This window comes from Alosa sapidissima, chromosome 19, assembly GCF_018492685.1.
Source record: "Alosa sapidissima isolate fAloSap1 chromosome 19, fAloSap1.pri, whole genome shotgun sequence".
NCBI classification, from domain to species: domain Eukaryota; kingdom Metazoa; phylum Chordata; class Actinopteri; order Clupeiformes; family Clupeidae; genus Alosa; species Alosa sapidissima.
The window spans coordinates 11,481,631-11,497,360 of record NC_055975.1 but is presented as its reverse complement, the minus strand read 5'-3'; the positions used below and the strand labels follow the sequence as shown (position 1 = coordinate 11,497,360).

General features: G+C 47.3%; 1 protein-coding gene across 7 annotated transcripts in view; it reads left to right on the top strand.

The window, feature by feature from the left end:
* The window catches only part of ralgapa2 (Ral GTPase activating protein catalytic subunit alpha 2), a 111,221-nt gene that overhangs the window by 86,810 nt on the left and 8,681 nt on the right, over positions 1-15,730 (top strand). For all 7 annotated transcript variants that reach the window (XM_042071420.1, XM_042071421.1, XM_042071427.1 and 4 more), the window contains one exon: positions 15,463-15,587. In XM_042071420.1, coding sequence (XP_041927354.1) covers positions 15,463-15,587 — 125 coding nt within the window. The remainder of the gene's footprint in view (positions 1-15,462; positions 15,588-15,730) is intronic.

Sequence of the window (15,730 nt, the reverse complement as noted above, 5' to 3'; positions counted from 1 at the left end):
AGTCGTCATTAGCTCACATTGACGCCATTGCGCACTGGGCTGCGGTGGGCTGGTTTGTGTCTGTGTCCTCTGCCGGCCCCAGCCCTCCACTCTCACTCTCTCTTTATCTCACTCTCTCTCTCTCTCTCTTTCTCACTCTCTCTCTCTCGGCTCATCCTCTGAGCCAAGTGACCGAGGAGAGACGTGTTTGCGGGCGCGTGGCTAATTAGCGGACTTCCTTCCTCTGAAAGCTTGCAGAAGCGTCGTGGAGCCCTCGCTGCTCACTGGTGGGCGAACTCACAGGAACTCAACGAGCCTTCTGCTCGCCTCTATTTGCTCCATCTACAATTAGTCATCAGTCCTTAGTTGCATAAAAGTGCTTTCTGTTTGGAAACTCTCCGAGTGAGAAAGCATCCGTCTACTTTACCCAGCATCCCCAATCTGGAGTAATTCCATCTGCTTTACCCAGCATCTCCAATCGAGTAATTCCATCTGCTTTACCCAGCATCCCCAATCTGGAGTAATTCCATCTGCTTTACCCAGCATCCCCAATCTGGAGTAATTCCATCTGCTTTACCCAGCATCCCCATTCTGGAGTAATTCCGTCTGCTTTACCCAGCATCCCCATTCTGGAGTAATTCCGTCTGCTTTACCCAGCATCCCCAATCTGGAGTAATTCCATCTGCTTTACCCAGCATCTCCAATCTGAAGTAATTCCGTCAGCTTGACAAAACACTTGCCTCCTTTTTTAAATGAAACATTTGAAAGTGGCGTCAGTAAGGCTAGTAGTAAAGTCAGTCATACAGCCTCAGCTCTGCAAGGAAGAGCTCCACACGGCAGCAAACCCGCTGTGCCAGGGTGCCCTCTGTGACTGTGCTTGTTGTGCCAGTGTGCTTGTTGTGCCAGTGTAGTTCAGTACAGTTTTGCTTTCTGACACAGCCGAGCACTGCATGTGCCCGGAGACCTGGCCACCAATGTGGAGTCCCAGGGAATTTTTATTAAGGGAAGAGCGAGTAGTAACACTCACACACACACTCACACACACACACTCACATGCACACACACACACACACTCACATGCACACACACACACACACACACACACACTCACATGCACACACACACACACACACACACACACACACACATGCACACACACACACACACATACACACACACATACACACTCACACACTCACACACACACACACACACACACACACACACACACACACACACACATACACACACACACACATACACACACACACACACACACTCACACACACACACACACATGCTCCCCCCATCTCACTGTGGCCACTCTAATCCCATCACCACTGTAGCATACTGCCGCCTCGGCTCCTCTGCTCGGCCGTGGCCCCCCAGCCACCAGCTGTTCACAGAGGCTCCAGGCATTGGCCAATGTGTTCATATCACTGCCCCCCCCTTCTCTCTCTCTCTCTCTCACTTAGTCTCTCTCACTCCCTCTTTTCTCTCTTTTCTCTTTTCTCTCAGCCATGTGCACAAAATATTTCCTGTTTTCCTTTTTTTCTCCATCTCTCCTTTTCTCAGAAACACACACAAACAAACATTTCACTCTCTCTCTCCCTCCCTCTTTCTTTCTCTCTGTCTTTCTCTCTATCATTCTCTCTGTCTTTTGCTCTCGCTCTTTCTGTCTCTCTCCTCTCTACCTCTCTCTCTTTCTTTTTCTCTCTTTCTCTCTCCATCTCTCTCCCTTGTTTTCTCCCTCTCTCTCTCTCTCTCTCTCTCTCTCTCTCTCTCTCTCTGGTCTGTCAGGTGTGGTCCTGGCCCCTGCCTCTGAAGGGGTTAGGCTGGCCCATATGGCATATGGCGTCTCGCTACTGCTGCTGCTTCATCTGAAATGCACAGGCCCCCCCCACTCAACCCTCTGCTCTCCTCACTAATGCAGGATGACTCATAGCATTACTCGCTTCTCTCCCCCCCTTCTCTCTCTCTCTCTCTCTCTCTCTCTCTCTCTCTCTTCTCTTTCTCTCTCTCTCTCGCTCTCCCTCAACCCTACATCTGCCCCCCCTTGCCTCCCCAAACATTCCCTCTTTCCTCTCTCTGCTCTCTTCTCTCTCCGTGATGCCTCTAATAAAAGGCACCATCCATGCACAGAAACACACACACATATACACACACATATGCAAACACACACACACACATACGTACACACAAGTGGCAACCCCCAATGAGGTAAACACCATCATTGATGCACAGGTAGTGAGAGAGTGTGTGAAGGAGTAGAGTGACAACAGAAAAGGCTAATTTGAAAAACAGGTGTGCCAGTGTGTTTGTGTGTGTTTGTGTGTGTGTGTGTGTGTGTGTGTGTGTGTGTGTGTGTGTGCGCGTGTGTGTGTGCGTACTTGCAAATTTGTTTTGTGTACATGTGTGTGGGTTGAGTGTGTGTGTGTGTGTGTGTGTGTGTGTCTCTCCATTCAGTCAGGTAGTTATATGGGAAATTGCTTTTATTAATCCATTATGATTCTTTTATTGGAGGCAAAAAAACATTTGATTGCTCTTCTGTGGGTATTAGAATGTTGATGTCGGCAGTCTCCCTAGTCCCACTGTTTTCTCCCTTTAGCAATTTCTAATGAAACCTCCCAAGATTTAGCTCTTCTGTATTTAGCCAAAACCCTTATACCCATACAGTACCCTTAATGCTTCCCTACTACATCAACATTATTTTTTTATTTTTTTTATTTTTTTATTTATATGTTTTACATATTAGAATATGCAGAGTGAAACAGAACTGGAAGAGTTTCCTCTGTGCTGCGTCTGCATCTTTAAACTTGAACCCCACCCCCTTTTTTTCTTTTCTTTTCTCCTGCTTTCACACAAAAAAAGAAAGAAAAAAAATCTCCCTCAAGCATTCATGCCTGACATCTGTCCATTTTCTGGCTTGGGAGTGAATGGGTGAGCGGTTGCCAGATCTCAGCGGGATTCCCCTCCTCCCACCCTGGCACCCCTCCCTCTCTCTCTTTTTTTTCTTTCTGTTTGAGAGGGGTGGGCTGAATACGAGGGGACGTGTGAGGACTCGGGGTAAGGTTACCACTTTCATTAGGACTCGCTCAGGAGTGAAACACACGGGGGCAAGTCAGCGGTATTTAATCTGCCGCTAACCGTGAACCTGACGCAGGAAGCGGCGCTGCGTCTGCCTGTATGAGCCTGCACACTGACAGATGCTCTCAAAACCCAGTGTCTTTAGCATGAAGAAACATAAAGACAAAGACAACAAAACAAAAACACATTTACAATTATGACAGGTCTCGTTCACATTTCTCTGGCATCCACATCAGCCACAAACAAGTAATGAGTGTAGTTGTGTAAAAAAAAAAAGAATGTGATGTGTGTCACTACTCGGATTCAGTCAGACAGGCTTTGAAGGCGGGGGTGGGGGTAGCCTTCAGGAGTGGAAAAAAAAATGGAAGAAAAATAAACACGAGTGAAGTTGGGAGTGTCCGTGCAAGTTGGGGTCCTCCTCCTGCTGAGTGAGTGAGTGAGCAAGCATGAGGCCCTCCATTGTGAGACTGCCTGACTGACTGGCCGCTCGTAGAGAGGGAGAAAGGGAGAGAGAGGCATCGAGGCGTGGGGGCTGGCCCGGCGTTAATTGTGATTGATGTGCGTGTGGGTTGAGTGCGAGAGCCCGCGCAGCGAAACGCAGCCTGTCGGCTGGAGCTTATTAGCATCCGGCTAGCCCCTTCCATCTGCTCCCCCCAGCCCTGTTTAATTAATGAACTCTCCCTCCCTCCCTCCTCCTCTCAGCTTTTACCACAGACAGGCTGCCTGCTCTGTGGTAAAAGCTGTTCCCCCTCTCAGGTTATCCAAATGGATGTTGTTCTTGTTTGGCTCCCACAATGGCTGTGTTCTCATTGATTAGTTCTGTGGGTACTTTTGTGCACCCCCCAAGCCCCCCCCCCCCCACCTCTTACTTCGCTTTGGCGTCTTTTGTTCATGGCAGCTTAAGGGGGAGTGTTAATGAGGGATCCTGGCAAGCCCTGGCACTCTGACTATGGGAATGTGTTTGTATGTTTTCTCTCTGTCAGTGTGTGTGTGTGTGTGTGTGTGTGTGTGTGTGTGTGTTTGTGTGTGTGTGTAGGAGAGAGAGAGGCCGTGATATCTAGAAAAAAACTTGAATTTTAGTGGCTCCAGTGGTACTGTTGCTGCAGTCGGTACCTATTGTAAGCCAACAATTAAGTTGTTTTATTTCCTTTGCTTTTGTTGTGTGTGCTCTGAGTGTTCCTGGGTGAAGTGTGTTTGTGATATCTGGATTTGTATTTTAGAATATAATACCTCGAGCAATCTGTCATTATGTTTTTAAGCAGTGTACAATGGACCTCCACACATGAAAAATGCCATATAATCCGTACAGCTACACCTATATACATATACCTATCCGATACCTCCTTCAAGGTACCTCTTTCGCTCGATGGTGTTTTAAGCCCCCACCGTCGACTTCAAGGCAGCGCTGCGACCGTCGACTTCAAGGCACCTAACCCTAACCCTAACCCTTGCCAAACCGTAGTGCCTTCCATGCAGCGCTGCCTGGAAGACGACGTTGGGGGCTTAAAACACCATTGTGCACCTCTTTCCAAAGCTTGATAATCTTCCTCCCAGTTCCTTTTTTGGCATCACAGGTCACTGGTGGAGAAGGTCACTGTGGCCATTCAGACCAGAAGCGCGTCTTCTGTCCTTTTTTGTTCCTCCTCCCACCTTCCGTCATTCAATTAGCAACTGAAGAGGAATTAGTTGATTATTTATAAGTTGCGCATTAAAATGCCACTCTTAACAGTTCAAAGGCAACACCGACTCCTCGACGGCCCGCGCTTGATTGTGTCCAGGGCCACAGGATACCCTTGTGGCGGGGGCATTTGCATCTTAAGCGCAAAATGGAATTTTCAGCGTCGATGGACAAACAAAAAAAACAAGCGGGATCAAAAAAAAAGAAAGAAAGAAAAGAAAAAAAATGTACAATGCCAACATAAAAGTGTGCATCGTGATTCTTTTATTTGTCCAGCGTGTTGTTGTTTTGCTTGCGCCCAGCACTCCTTCTCAGAGGTTGCCGCCCTTTGATGTGGTAATAGGACGGCTTGGCGTTCTGGAGTGCCAGACCTCACTTTGGTCACAGCGGAGAAGCAACGGTGCGTGTGATGGGACTGTCCAAGGCGAGTCCCGTCAGACCTCTTTGGACTGGGAAGAGAATTGCGTGAAAAACAAACTTTAAGTCCAATTCACACAAACACAGAGAGGAAATTTACTTTTGGGGTTTTGCTTTTTTTTTCTTTGTTTTTGTAATTGTTTACAATATCTTTAATCCTAATTCATGTCTAAAACCTGATATTCCGATCACTTGGCATCCAATCACTTGCGTTTTTTTTTTTTTCCTTCTGATTTTTTGAAGTTCCATGACTTTCTTCACTGAACGCCAGTTGATATTCAGCCACACATTATTTTTTGTTGTGGTCAGACCTCTGCCTCACTCTTCCAGCGGTAGCCCCACTCTCCTCCTCAATGGTCCTTTCTCTATGGCGTAATTTTATCTTCCGTAGCAACGCTCTTCTCCTTCTGTCTTGTCTTTCCTGGACAGCAGACGGAGGATGTTTGGCCATGAAGCAAAAGCACCTAGCCTAGCTTTTCATTAGCATGTTGTACACACATCTTCATTGGCTGCTGTATGCATACATACATGTAGCTGCTAATTGGTAATTGGTTTTTTTTTTGGGGGGGGGGGGGGGTAGCAAATCTATAGCTATTGTCATTTAGATGAAGCTTATTCATGCTTGGATTTCAGAGTCAGGGATAGAAACTAGAGGAGAGGCTTTATGTTTTTTTTTCTCTGCTACTGTATGGAGCTACACCCTCTTGTTTTTGTCCTCTTCCTCCCCCTCCTCCTAAAATGCTGCCAGTCTCCCACTTTCCCCGACTTTCACAATGTCTGTGGAGATGCTGCGCCACTTCACTCAACTCGCACACTCTCTGTCCTCCATCTGGTTTGTGTCCCCAGAAAACAGAAAAGCCCCCATTATTACCCGGTGGCCCTGCACCCGCCTGCCCGCCTGTCCGTCGGCTCCACAAGAGGCCCGGCCCCTCAGAAACACTAACCAGGCCTTTTCCGAGGGAGGGACCCGGCAAATATAGTTGAATTATCTCCCTTCTTCTTTTTTCCCCTCTTTCCATCTCTTTCTTCTCTTCTGTTCTTCTTCTGCTCTTCTCCCGAGATCTGCCTTTGCTGGGACGAGCCGGAGGCTGCATTGTCTCATGCGCCCATAAAAGGCACACTGTCTGTGGGTGCCTGAATAGGCTCCATGCAGGCGGATTGGGGGCCAAGACGGACTTCTGATTAACCCTGAAGTGACTAGCTAATGTTATTGAAGGAGGACCACCTGGTGGGGATGGGGGGTTTTGGCGAGGGGGGTGTTTGTGTGTATGTGTGTGTGTGTGTGTGTGTCTCTGTGTGTCTGTGTGTGTTTTGGTGGGGGGTGTGGGTTTACAGTCAGCTGCCACTGAAGGCTCCCAGTATGCAGGAGGACCAGGTGCCAGGCTTCATCCCCTTTCTAATTGTTGCTGTGTAATAGTGCGCTTGACTGCACAGTCTAGCTGGAGGCGAGGATTACATTTTAGAAGGAGAAGAGAAAAAGGGGGAATAAAGGTTTGTGCACACACAGAAGTTTAACACCACCACCCCCTCCCCCGAACACACACACACACACACACATACACACACACACACACACACATCTTAGGACACCTCCTCCTTTCTGCTCATCAAGTAGGCTTGGTCTTCCCTCCTTAGCCAAATCTTTGTTTCTCGATTTAACAGAAGAGCTGGTGAGTGAAACGGTGACAAATACACATGCAACTGCAAGAGCATTGCATTTGTACACCTCCTTTTTTCCTCAGAAATATATTCCTCAGAAGTTGGTGGAAATCCATTTGGAAAGACATTGTTATATAGAACCTGAGCCAATTATGGAACATGCATCAGTTCCCTCCAATAAATATGCATTAGTAAAAAATACACACTACACACTCTTCATCCCATCCTAAATACGGTATAACAACTATGTAGACATGACCCTAAGCAAAAGCCAAGCTGTGAATCGTATTGCTAGCCTTGCCGTTGCCAAGTCACTCCATTCCTCGCATGCTTTAAAGACCACCAGGCCAAACTGAGGCGACTGACATTTTTGCTCGGGCTGTTCACTCGCATGCCCCTCTGTGAGGAGTGTGAAACGGAGAGTGTGTGACAGAGAGGCGAATTTGGCGTGTGGCGGACATTTCTGAGCACATTCCACAGATCGTCATTAACATATCAGGCAGACTAAATCAGAGTTGTTAATATTTAATTATCTCTAAACATTCAAGGGGGCATAGCACTGAAGGAGGAGAGCTATGGAGCTGTTTTTTGGTGAAAGTTGAAAGTCAGAATGTTTTAGGACCCCCTCAGCAATGAAGATAACTACCGATTATTTGTTTTCTTTTGAATCATAGTGGTAGGACATGCAGTAGTATGCAAAAAGTATACTTTGTGTACTTTGAAATGTTGGCAGACTGTGTGGCTCGATTAGTTTCTCTTGCAAGCTTACTTAGGCATTGGTCTTCATGTGGACATAAGCTCAGAAAATGTGATAAATTGATGCAAGAGCCACTTGAACGTGGTTGACCTCTGTCTGTATTGCAGGCACTGATAGCTTTTGTGTCCTGCGCCTCGTCTGCCGCTATAACAATGCAGACATCCCAGCCGGTGTGTGTTTACTCCCCTGCCATAGCAACAGATGCTTGTCATAGAATTCCCTTCTTTCAAAAAATCACTAGGTGCTCTAGTTGGATCCTTCAGCAGTAAAATACAAGAGATTGTTCAGACCTTATATATATCTATGGTTCAGACATTGTTGCATTTACATGCAAATAGCACGTCCAGTATAATAATATAGCTTGTCCTTCCTATAGCCTATAAAATACCAAACATTATTCTCACTGAAGTGTTCTTTTTATTCTGTTCACCTATATTTCCCATAAATGTCCTCTCCTTTACTCATATATATGACCATGGTGTGATCCCAATTCTACCTTATTCACTGAAGAATCCCAGCTTGGCCTTTTACTTTGCTACAAGCTGCAAGAATTTCACTTTGCTACAGCAGAATAGTCATACAATACATTACATTGGGATCATATCTACTGGTTTGATCGAGCCAAATTTCTATGTGAATTGTCCCTAAAACATTTTAGACATTGCAAACCTGTATTTGGACCATTTGGAAAGAGGTGCGCAATGATAGGCAGTGGATATAAAAGAAGATGGCATCTTAATGCTGCACATGGATCGAAGAGGATGACTTGGCGATATATATATCACTAAGTGGAGTCATCGGGAAGTGGAGCTCGAACTCTTTTGACCTTAGCACTCAACTGAGTGGCTGGGTGTCATGACCCGAAGTAATGCAACAGCGGGGCCAACAGAAGTTACGAAACCTGTCGCCCTTAAAGTTGTTGAAAATGTGCGAACAAGCCCTAGCCTTTGTCACCATGCACCCGATCAATATTTGGTCTCAGGCTTTTGTGGGTGCGCGATCGTGGTAACGACACATGCGTGATTTAGTGTTTTCACAAATCACCTTCCAACGGCGATGACAGGACTGGTCTGCCCGTCCTTTGTGGGAATCCGGACGCGGGTGTGATGTCACTCTCGTCGCTAGCTGTCGGCACGTCTGCACCCCTCCCCAAAGGGGATGGATGAGAGGTGAGACTGGCGTCTCCATATCCAGCCCTTTTTCCCCGAGGTTCAATTAACCTGTTCTTACATACCCCCACCCACCCTGCCACCCCCACTCTGTTCCCCCACCTCCATCATCTCCCCACCTGCCTCTCCACAGACTTTCCCACTCTTGAGCCTAATGAGGCCTGCTGTTATAGTAAAGAGCCTCTCCTCCTCCTCTCCTCCTCTCCTGCTCTCCCCTCCCCCTCCCTCCTCCTCCTCCTCCTGCTCTTGCGAGCTGGAGGGCCGAGCGCGGACAGTGTTTTGCTGATTTCAGCCCGTCCGTCTCCTCCACTGCGTGTGCGTCCACCTCCACTCTATTAGTTAGCTCCGTCTCGCTCGTCATCTCCGCAATCATCCGTTCGATCGGAGAACATGAGACCTAATGAGTCTTAAGGGGCCGAGGCTGCGGCACATGGGCGCGCTCAGTCAGCTGGGACCGGGCAGGTGCATTGTTCCACTCGCCCAGCACAGGAAAATGGCTGTTATCTCCATCCCTCCCTCTCTCTCTCTCTCTCTCTCTATCTCTCTCTCTCTCTCTCTCTCTCTCTCTCTCTCTCTCTCTCTCTCTCTCTCTCTCTCTCTCTCTCCTTTTTATTTGCTCTCCTAGACTGTATTCCTTCATTTCCACACACCATGTCTTCTGCTGCCTCTCTCTTCTCTTTTATTCTCTTATTCCACCTCTCTCACTCTCTGTCGCTGTCTCTGTCTCTCTCCATTCTTTTTTCCCTCCATAATCACCTCACACCTCCTCCCCGATCCTTCCGCTGGGACGGGCTTCGCGCCTCAGGCCGCCACTGCGACAACAGGTAGCCAGACGCCCAGAAGTTCTCCAATCAACACCTGCCAACCTCCGGGCTGATGCCGGCAGCCCCGCCGTCTCACACGGGCTGTGACTGTTGACACTCCTCACGTACGTCCCTCCCCTCTCCCAGCTGTCCTTCCTCTCCTCCTCCTCTCTCTCCTATTCCTCTTTCTCTCCTTCCGGTGCCCCCCCCCCCCCCCCCCCAAACACACACACACACACACACACACACACACACACACACACACACACACACACTGTCCTGTCCTCTTGTGTGGCACAATGTCTGAAGTGTCATCTCCACCTGCTCGAGCCAGTGCTCATGCATTAAGGTTTTTTTCCCCCCTTCCCATCAAGGATCCAACATGGCAATAGTGAGGTGTTGTAGCTGCCGTTATGTGTGCGGGTCACAGCGGCGTCTCTAGCCTGGCCCCATCGCGGAGGTGGCACTGTCTGCCCATGACTTGCGGCTCTCTCGCTGTCGGTGCCTCATTAAAAGCCGCTAAAGGAGTGAGATTCATTAGAAGGACGTTGTGGCTCTCATTACGGCTGGCCAGAACATTCCATTCAGGCGAGCCAGACACGCGCGGTATGCCCATTCCGCCTGCACCCCAAAAGCCTTTTTTTCCCACCGAAATCACACAAATTACCTCTTGCTCCACCCTCCTCTCTGCCAAGGTCAAGCTGATTGGTAGAGGTTAATGACTGACACTCCTGAGCTTGAGAGGAGGTCAAGCACATTTCAGAGACTCTCCACATCAACTTCAGCCACTCTTGAGGCAAAAGGAGTAACAAGACAGGGGGAAAGTGAGGGGTGGGGGAACTAACTTAACCCCCATTGGGAAGCATCTTCATTTAAAAAAAACATTTCCTCTTCCCTCATCAGACTCTTTGACTCCCTTTTTTTTCTCAAAGCTGTCCAGAAAAGTGGTTGAGGTTCAGAAACAGACACGCTGCTGTGTAGGTCTGGCGTTAGTGACTTGATAATGTCTCGCGACGCCTCAGTGGTGCCGGACCTCTCGCTGCTGGGAGGCCGGATGACCCTGAAGGCTTGGACAGGCCGCCTTCGTGGTGTGATGGTCCCCGCCTCGGCTAATTGACCTGGGGCTTGGCGTAATCCTGGCCCCTGCTGCCTGGTTGGCTTTTAAAAACGCATTTCCATCTCCCTTCTTACCCCCCACCCCCCCTCTCCTCCTCAACACCTTACTCTCTCGCCTCTCCTCTCGTAGACGCCAAACCTCCCAAATGCAGTGAGGGGCTCTCTGGTCATCTTTATATGCATGTGGTATGAATAGCATTTCCACGGCTTCAAATCAGTTGAGAATAAGCCTTCATTTTTCTCTATGTGATTTGTGTGTGTGTGTGTATGTGTGTATGTGTGTGTGTGTGTGTGTGTGTGTGTGTGTGTGTGTGTGTGTGTTTAGGTTTTTTTTCTTCTGCTAAGCGCTAGTGACTATAGGACTATATGATGTAATTGTTTTAGATATATGTCTTAATCATAGACACAGGCGCATTGTGGACGCTGTGAATCTGTGCAGTCCAGTGCTTCGCTCAGCCCCCTGAGAGGTTCCTTTGTTTGTGTGTTTTTGTGTGTGAGTGTGAGTGGACACAAAGGGAAGTGTGGAGGGACAGTTCAGAAGGGGTCCCCTAGGATGCGCCCGGCCTGAGCAGACTGTTAATAAGGGGCCATCTGAGACCCCCTATACGCCACACCACTCCACCCGCTCACCCCGACCCTCCACCCTCTGGCCCTCGGTCCCCCGCTCACCTTGAACATGGCCACGGTTGCCCCCTGACCTTGGCTTTGATGCGTCAGAGTGGCTGACCCCTCCCCCTCCACACACACACACACACACACACACACACACACATTTGCACACACACACACACACACACACAATTCCCCACTGGCTGCACTGGCCATCCCTACCATCTGGACGAGTGACATGCACACAGTCCCGCTGTCCTATGCCTTCCCACACACACTGACACCTCACTCAAGCACACACACACACACACACACACACACACACACACACACACACACACACACACACACACACACACACATACACATACATACATACATACATACATACATGCAAATCATTTTTGTCCCTTTTCCCCTTATAACTGGCTCCATAGAGGTTGTGCAATGACTCTGAGGTTGGCTGGTAGCCCGTTGGTCTTGCTTAATGTGCTTCTGGAGTGGACGTCTCACCTTATGTGCGTAAGGCACAGGACAGCGTCTGCTAAGCCAGTCCCCAGCATTCACAATGAGTCATTGCTGTCCCCAAGGGCCCTGCTTTATCTGAGCGGTAATTCATTCCCTTTGTCACCTGGTGCACCCTGGGGTGGCCGAAAGGGGAAGGCAAGGAGAGGGGGATGAAGAGGGATGGAGGTGTGGAGGAAGGGAGGAGGGTTGAGAGGAGAGGAAGAGGCCCATTATCTGTTAAACCCCTTGCTCTTCAAAATGCTTAGAAGTCACTTTCGTCATTAAGTGGATTTAAGTCATCTCTTTTTTTCTCTCTCCTTTTCTCACTCCTCCATAACGGGGTCATTATGGTTCCTTTCTTCCTTCTCTTTTCCCATCTTGCCAGGCGCTGACCTCTGTTTTCAGCGAGGTCATCACATTATTTTACATAGCAGGGTGTTGTTGTTTTTTTTTCCGTCCCGCTGTTGTTGTTAAATCTGTTCAGGGTTTAAAGACGTTCTGTGCTGTTGCATTTTCCAGTCTTTTCATACGACCTAGAAGTTATTTTGCTGGGAGCGGTCTGCAATATTTCCTGTTAAAGAATTGTATGCACATGGTCACTCATAGAGACATGTGGTTTATGATTGAGTGTGTGAAGATGCTTCCCAGGAAAATCCCTTCTCGCATGCTTCATTTGGCTGTTGCCCACAGATGGTTCAAGGTTGACGGAGCTTACTGGATAACTGGGAAACCCCAAACTTATTCGCACCTTCTGTCAGGGTGTCAGGTCATCCTGGACTTCCCATATAGAGTGACTCACTCAAAAGAAAAAGAGAATAAATGGGGAAGTTAACTACAATATTAGCAGTTGAAGTTTTCGTCCCCATGCTGTATGTCACATAGATTAAATAGCTTTGAGAATCTATACATTCCCATACCATAGATATCGCCTGGTCTAACACAACGTTCTATTAAACATAAGACTATTCACTCCTGACTTCCTTGTAAGTCTAGGTACTGATCGCTACCTAATATAGCTGGGTCAGGTTTGGACTTGACGTTGGTCCAGTGTGGCTAGTAGCAACATAAGACACACAATAAAGTTGTGTGTATGGATGCTGTGCTTAGGTCAGTGGAATGTGCCATGCGATGCGTCACCTTCTTTAGTGTGTCTAGTCCGTAGATTGAATTACCACGCTCAGTCCGCAGTAACCTGTGTGCCATTTGCATTTGTCAAGTGGAACATGCTGTACCCAGTATGTGCTGCGATTAAAGACAAACAGGGTCGGACACACACACACACACACACACACACACACACACACATACACACATACACACATACACACACGGTTGTGAGGATGGGCAAGAGGAACAAATCAGGCAGATGCATTACAGGGACTGAACTGTGCATTTATTCATCATTTGGTGGGCCAAAGGGAGTGATCAGGATTCATTTATTTCTAGTTGTTTGCCTCTGTTCAATCCTGTTTTTTTTCCTTTGTATATCTCTCTCTCACAGGAAAATGGCTGTTATCTCCATCCCTCTCTCTCTCTCTCTCTCTCTCTCTCTCTCTCTCTCTCTCTCTCTCTCTCTCCTCTCTCTCTCTCTCCCTCTCTCGGAGGGCATTGGAAGCCCCAGCTGGAGTCAATATTTGCTCTAAGAATCTCAATAACAGGCCACGCTGCAGTCATCTGCATCTCCGATAATGGAGAGCCATATGGCTCTGTTGACCCAGTGTGATTCTGGGTGTTGCCCGTTTCGCTAGACTTTTTCTTCCTCCCTCTCTGTTTTTGTTCTTGTGTAATTCCTCACTCGGTTTGTCACCATTATAAAGTGAAGTTGATTCATTTGTTGATGTATGAAGGCATGGATTCTCACTTTATGGTTAGCCAAAGCTAATTACTCAGTGTAATTTAATCCTAGATTGCCATAGTTGCAAATGTGTGAATGTTCTCTCTTGGATTTCAATCAGGGAAAAGCTTCTAAATGACTAGATAAAATAATGATGAAAAACATCGCATAAGAATAGCTGTTCCTATTGACTTTCACATACACTAGTGTGTGGTTATCCTGTGTGCTGGTGTGCCCACCTGTTGACTTTTAAATTCAAACAGCAAAGTGTTCATCATGTTATTGTCCCTTTCCTGTCATTCAGGATTTGATAGCCTCCTCCATATTCTCTCTCTCTCTCTCTCTCTCTCTCTCTCCACTTCACTCTCCCTCCCCCTCTTCCATCTCTCCCTCCATCCCTCCCTCCCCTCCTCTATGTGCATGTTGATGGAGGCAGAAATGGAGGGAAGCAGATTGCTCCCCTCCCTGTGTCCAGGCCTCAGGCTCAGGTGCTTGTCAGTGCTGGGCTGAGACAGACCCTTTCAACAATTTGTCACGGCTGCCCTCAGCCCCTGCTGCGCCGGCACGTGGCCGCACGCTACACACACACACACACACACACACACACACACGCTTTGTCAACCAGACAGGAACTGTGGATCTGACAGCTCGGCCATGGTGGAGTAGTGGGGCCTTGGCAACAGCTAGCACCATGCAGCATAAGCAGTTTCCATAATGAGGCAGGAATGGCATCAGTAGGTCCCTTTAGAATTTCAGCAGCAGGGCGTGCGGCTCCACTCTGGAGCGCCCTGGCAGGCTATTCATTAGACAACACAGTCATCAGGAGTTCAAGCCTGAAATGGATTGCCTGCGGCAGAAGTCTTTCACTTTCACACTCTCTGCATGTGTCTACACACATCCACAAAGGAATGCCAAAATATTCTACACTCTAAATAGTTTTACATTGAGTGGAGATATGTTTTAAAATGTGTTTGTTGAGACTGGAACTGACTATGAAAATCATTGGGGGTTTTATACTGTGCTTGCCATAACTGAAATAGTATTTGTTGACCTGGTAGTTGTTGTGGTATTATTTTCTCTGTATTATATCAAATAATACAGACCACCTTGTGTATGATTGATGGATCCTTTTATGAGTTGTTATTGCCTGTCTTTTAAAGCAACACCAAAGAGTTTTTTGTACCTTAAAATAATGTTTCCAAAATTCCAAAATTGTTTCCCTGGTTCATCAACTCGTAACAGGGTGATCGGCACTTCTGCATTTGCTTCGCGGCCCTCTATCGGCTATAAACCGCACTATGTAAGTTTGCCAGGTCGGTTAGCGGGTTTGTAGTTCGATGGAATGAGACATACGAAACTACAAACAAATTTGACTTGCATGATGTCGCAATACATCGTACTTTCATAAAATCATGCAACATATTCTACCTTGTCTATGGACATCGTTATTTGCAAAGCCCTTGCTGGATAAACAAATAGCGTGCGTGCGACAGAGGAAAAGTTCTTTGGTGTTGCTTTAAATACTGATTTAAATCTGTGGGAAATCCCCTACCTATAGCACAAGGAATTTAACACCTCTTTGGTCCTGTGTATATCTGAAATTATCTCTAGGCATTTCTATTCTTATATGTGGAAAGTAAAATGGTCCAAGAATTGAGCCAAGTGGAACTCCAAAGTGTTTTTTCTGCTCTATAGTTGTGTATATAATTCTCTATATAATGCTCTATAATTCTGTTCTATAATTGATGTAATAATAGTTTATCTATTACTGTACATTTTGTGCTGCTTTTGATTTTTTTATGTTTATTGCTGAGCTGACATACAGTGATTCCTTAATTCACACTAAGCTATGAGGAGCGGGCACTGTATCTTGAGGCTATCATCCAGAACCATCGTGAAGTCATGACCTTTGAGGACTTTGCCTCCCAGGTGTTCTCCCCATCGCCTATGTACTATACAATGAGTACCACAGGTAAGATCATGTCTTGATCCTCCTATTGCTTTCCTCCTTCTCATACCCTATTCCTCTCCCGTTTTACCTCTGTCCTCATTTAGTCTAATATTTACTCCAGATGTATCTTGATCACCAGATATGTCCCTGTATTCCCTGTGATC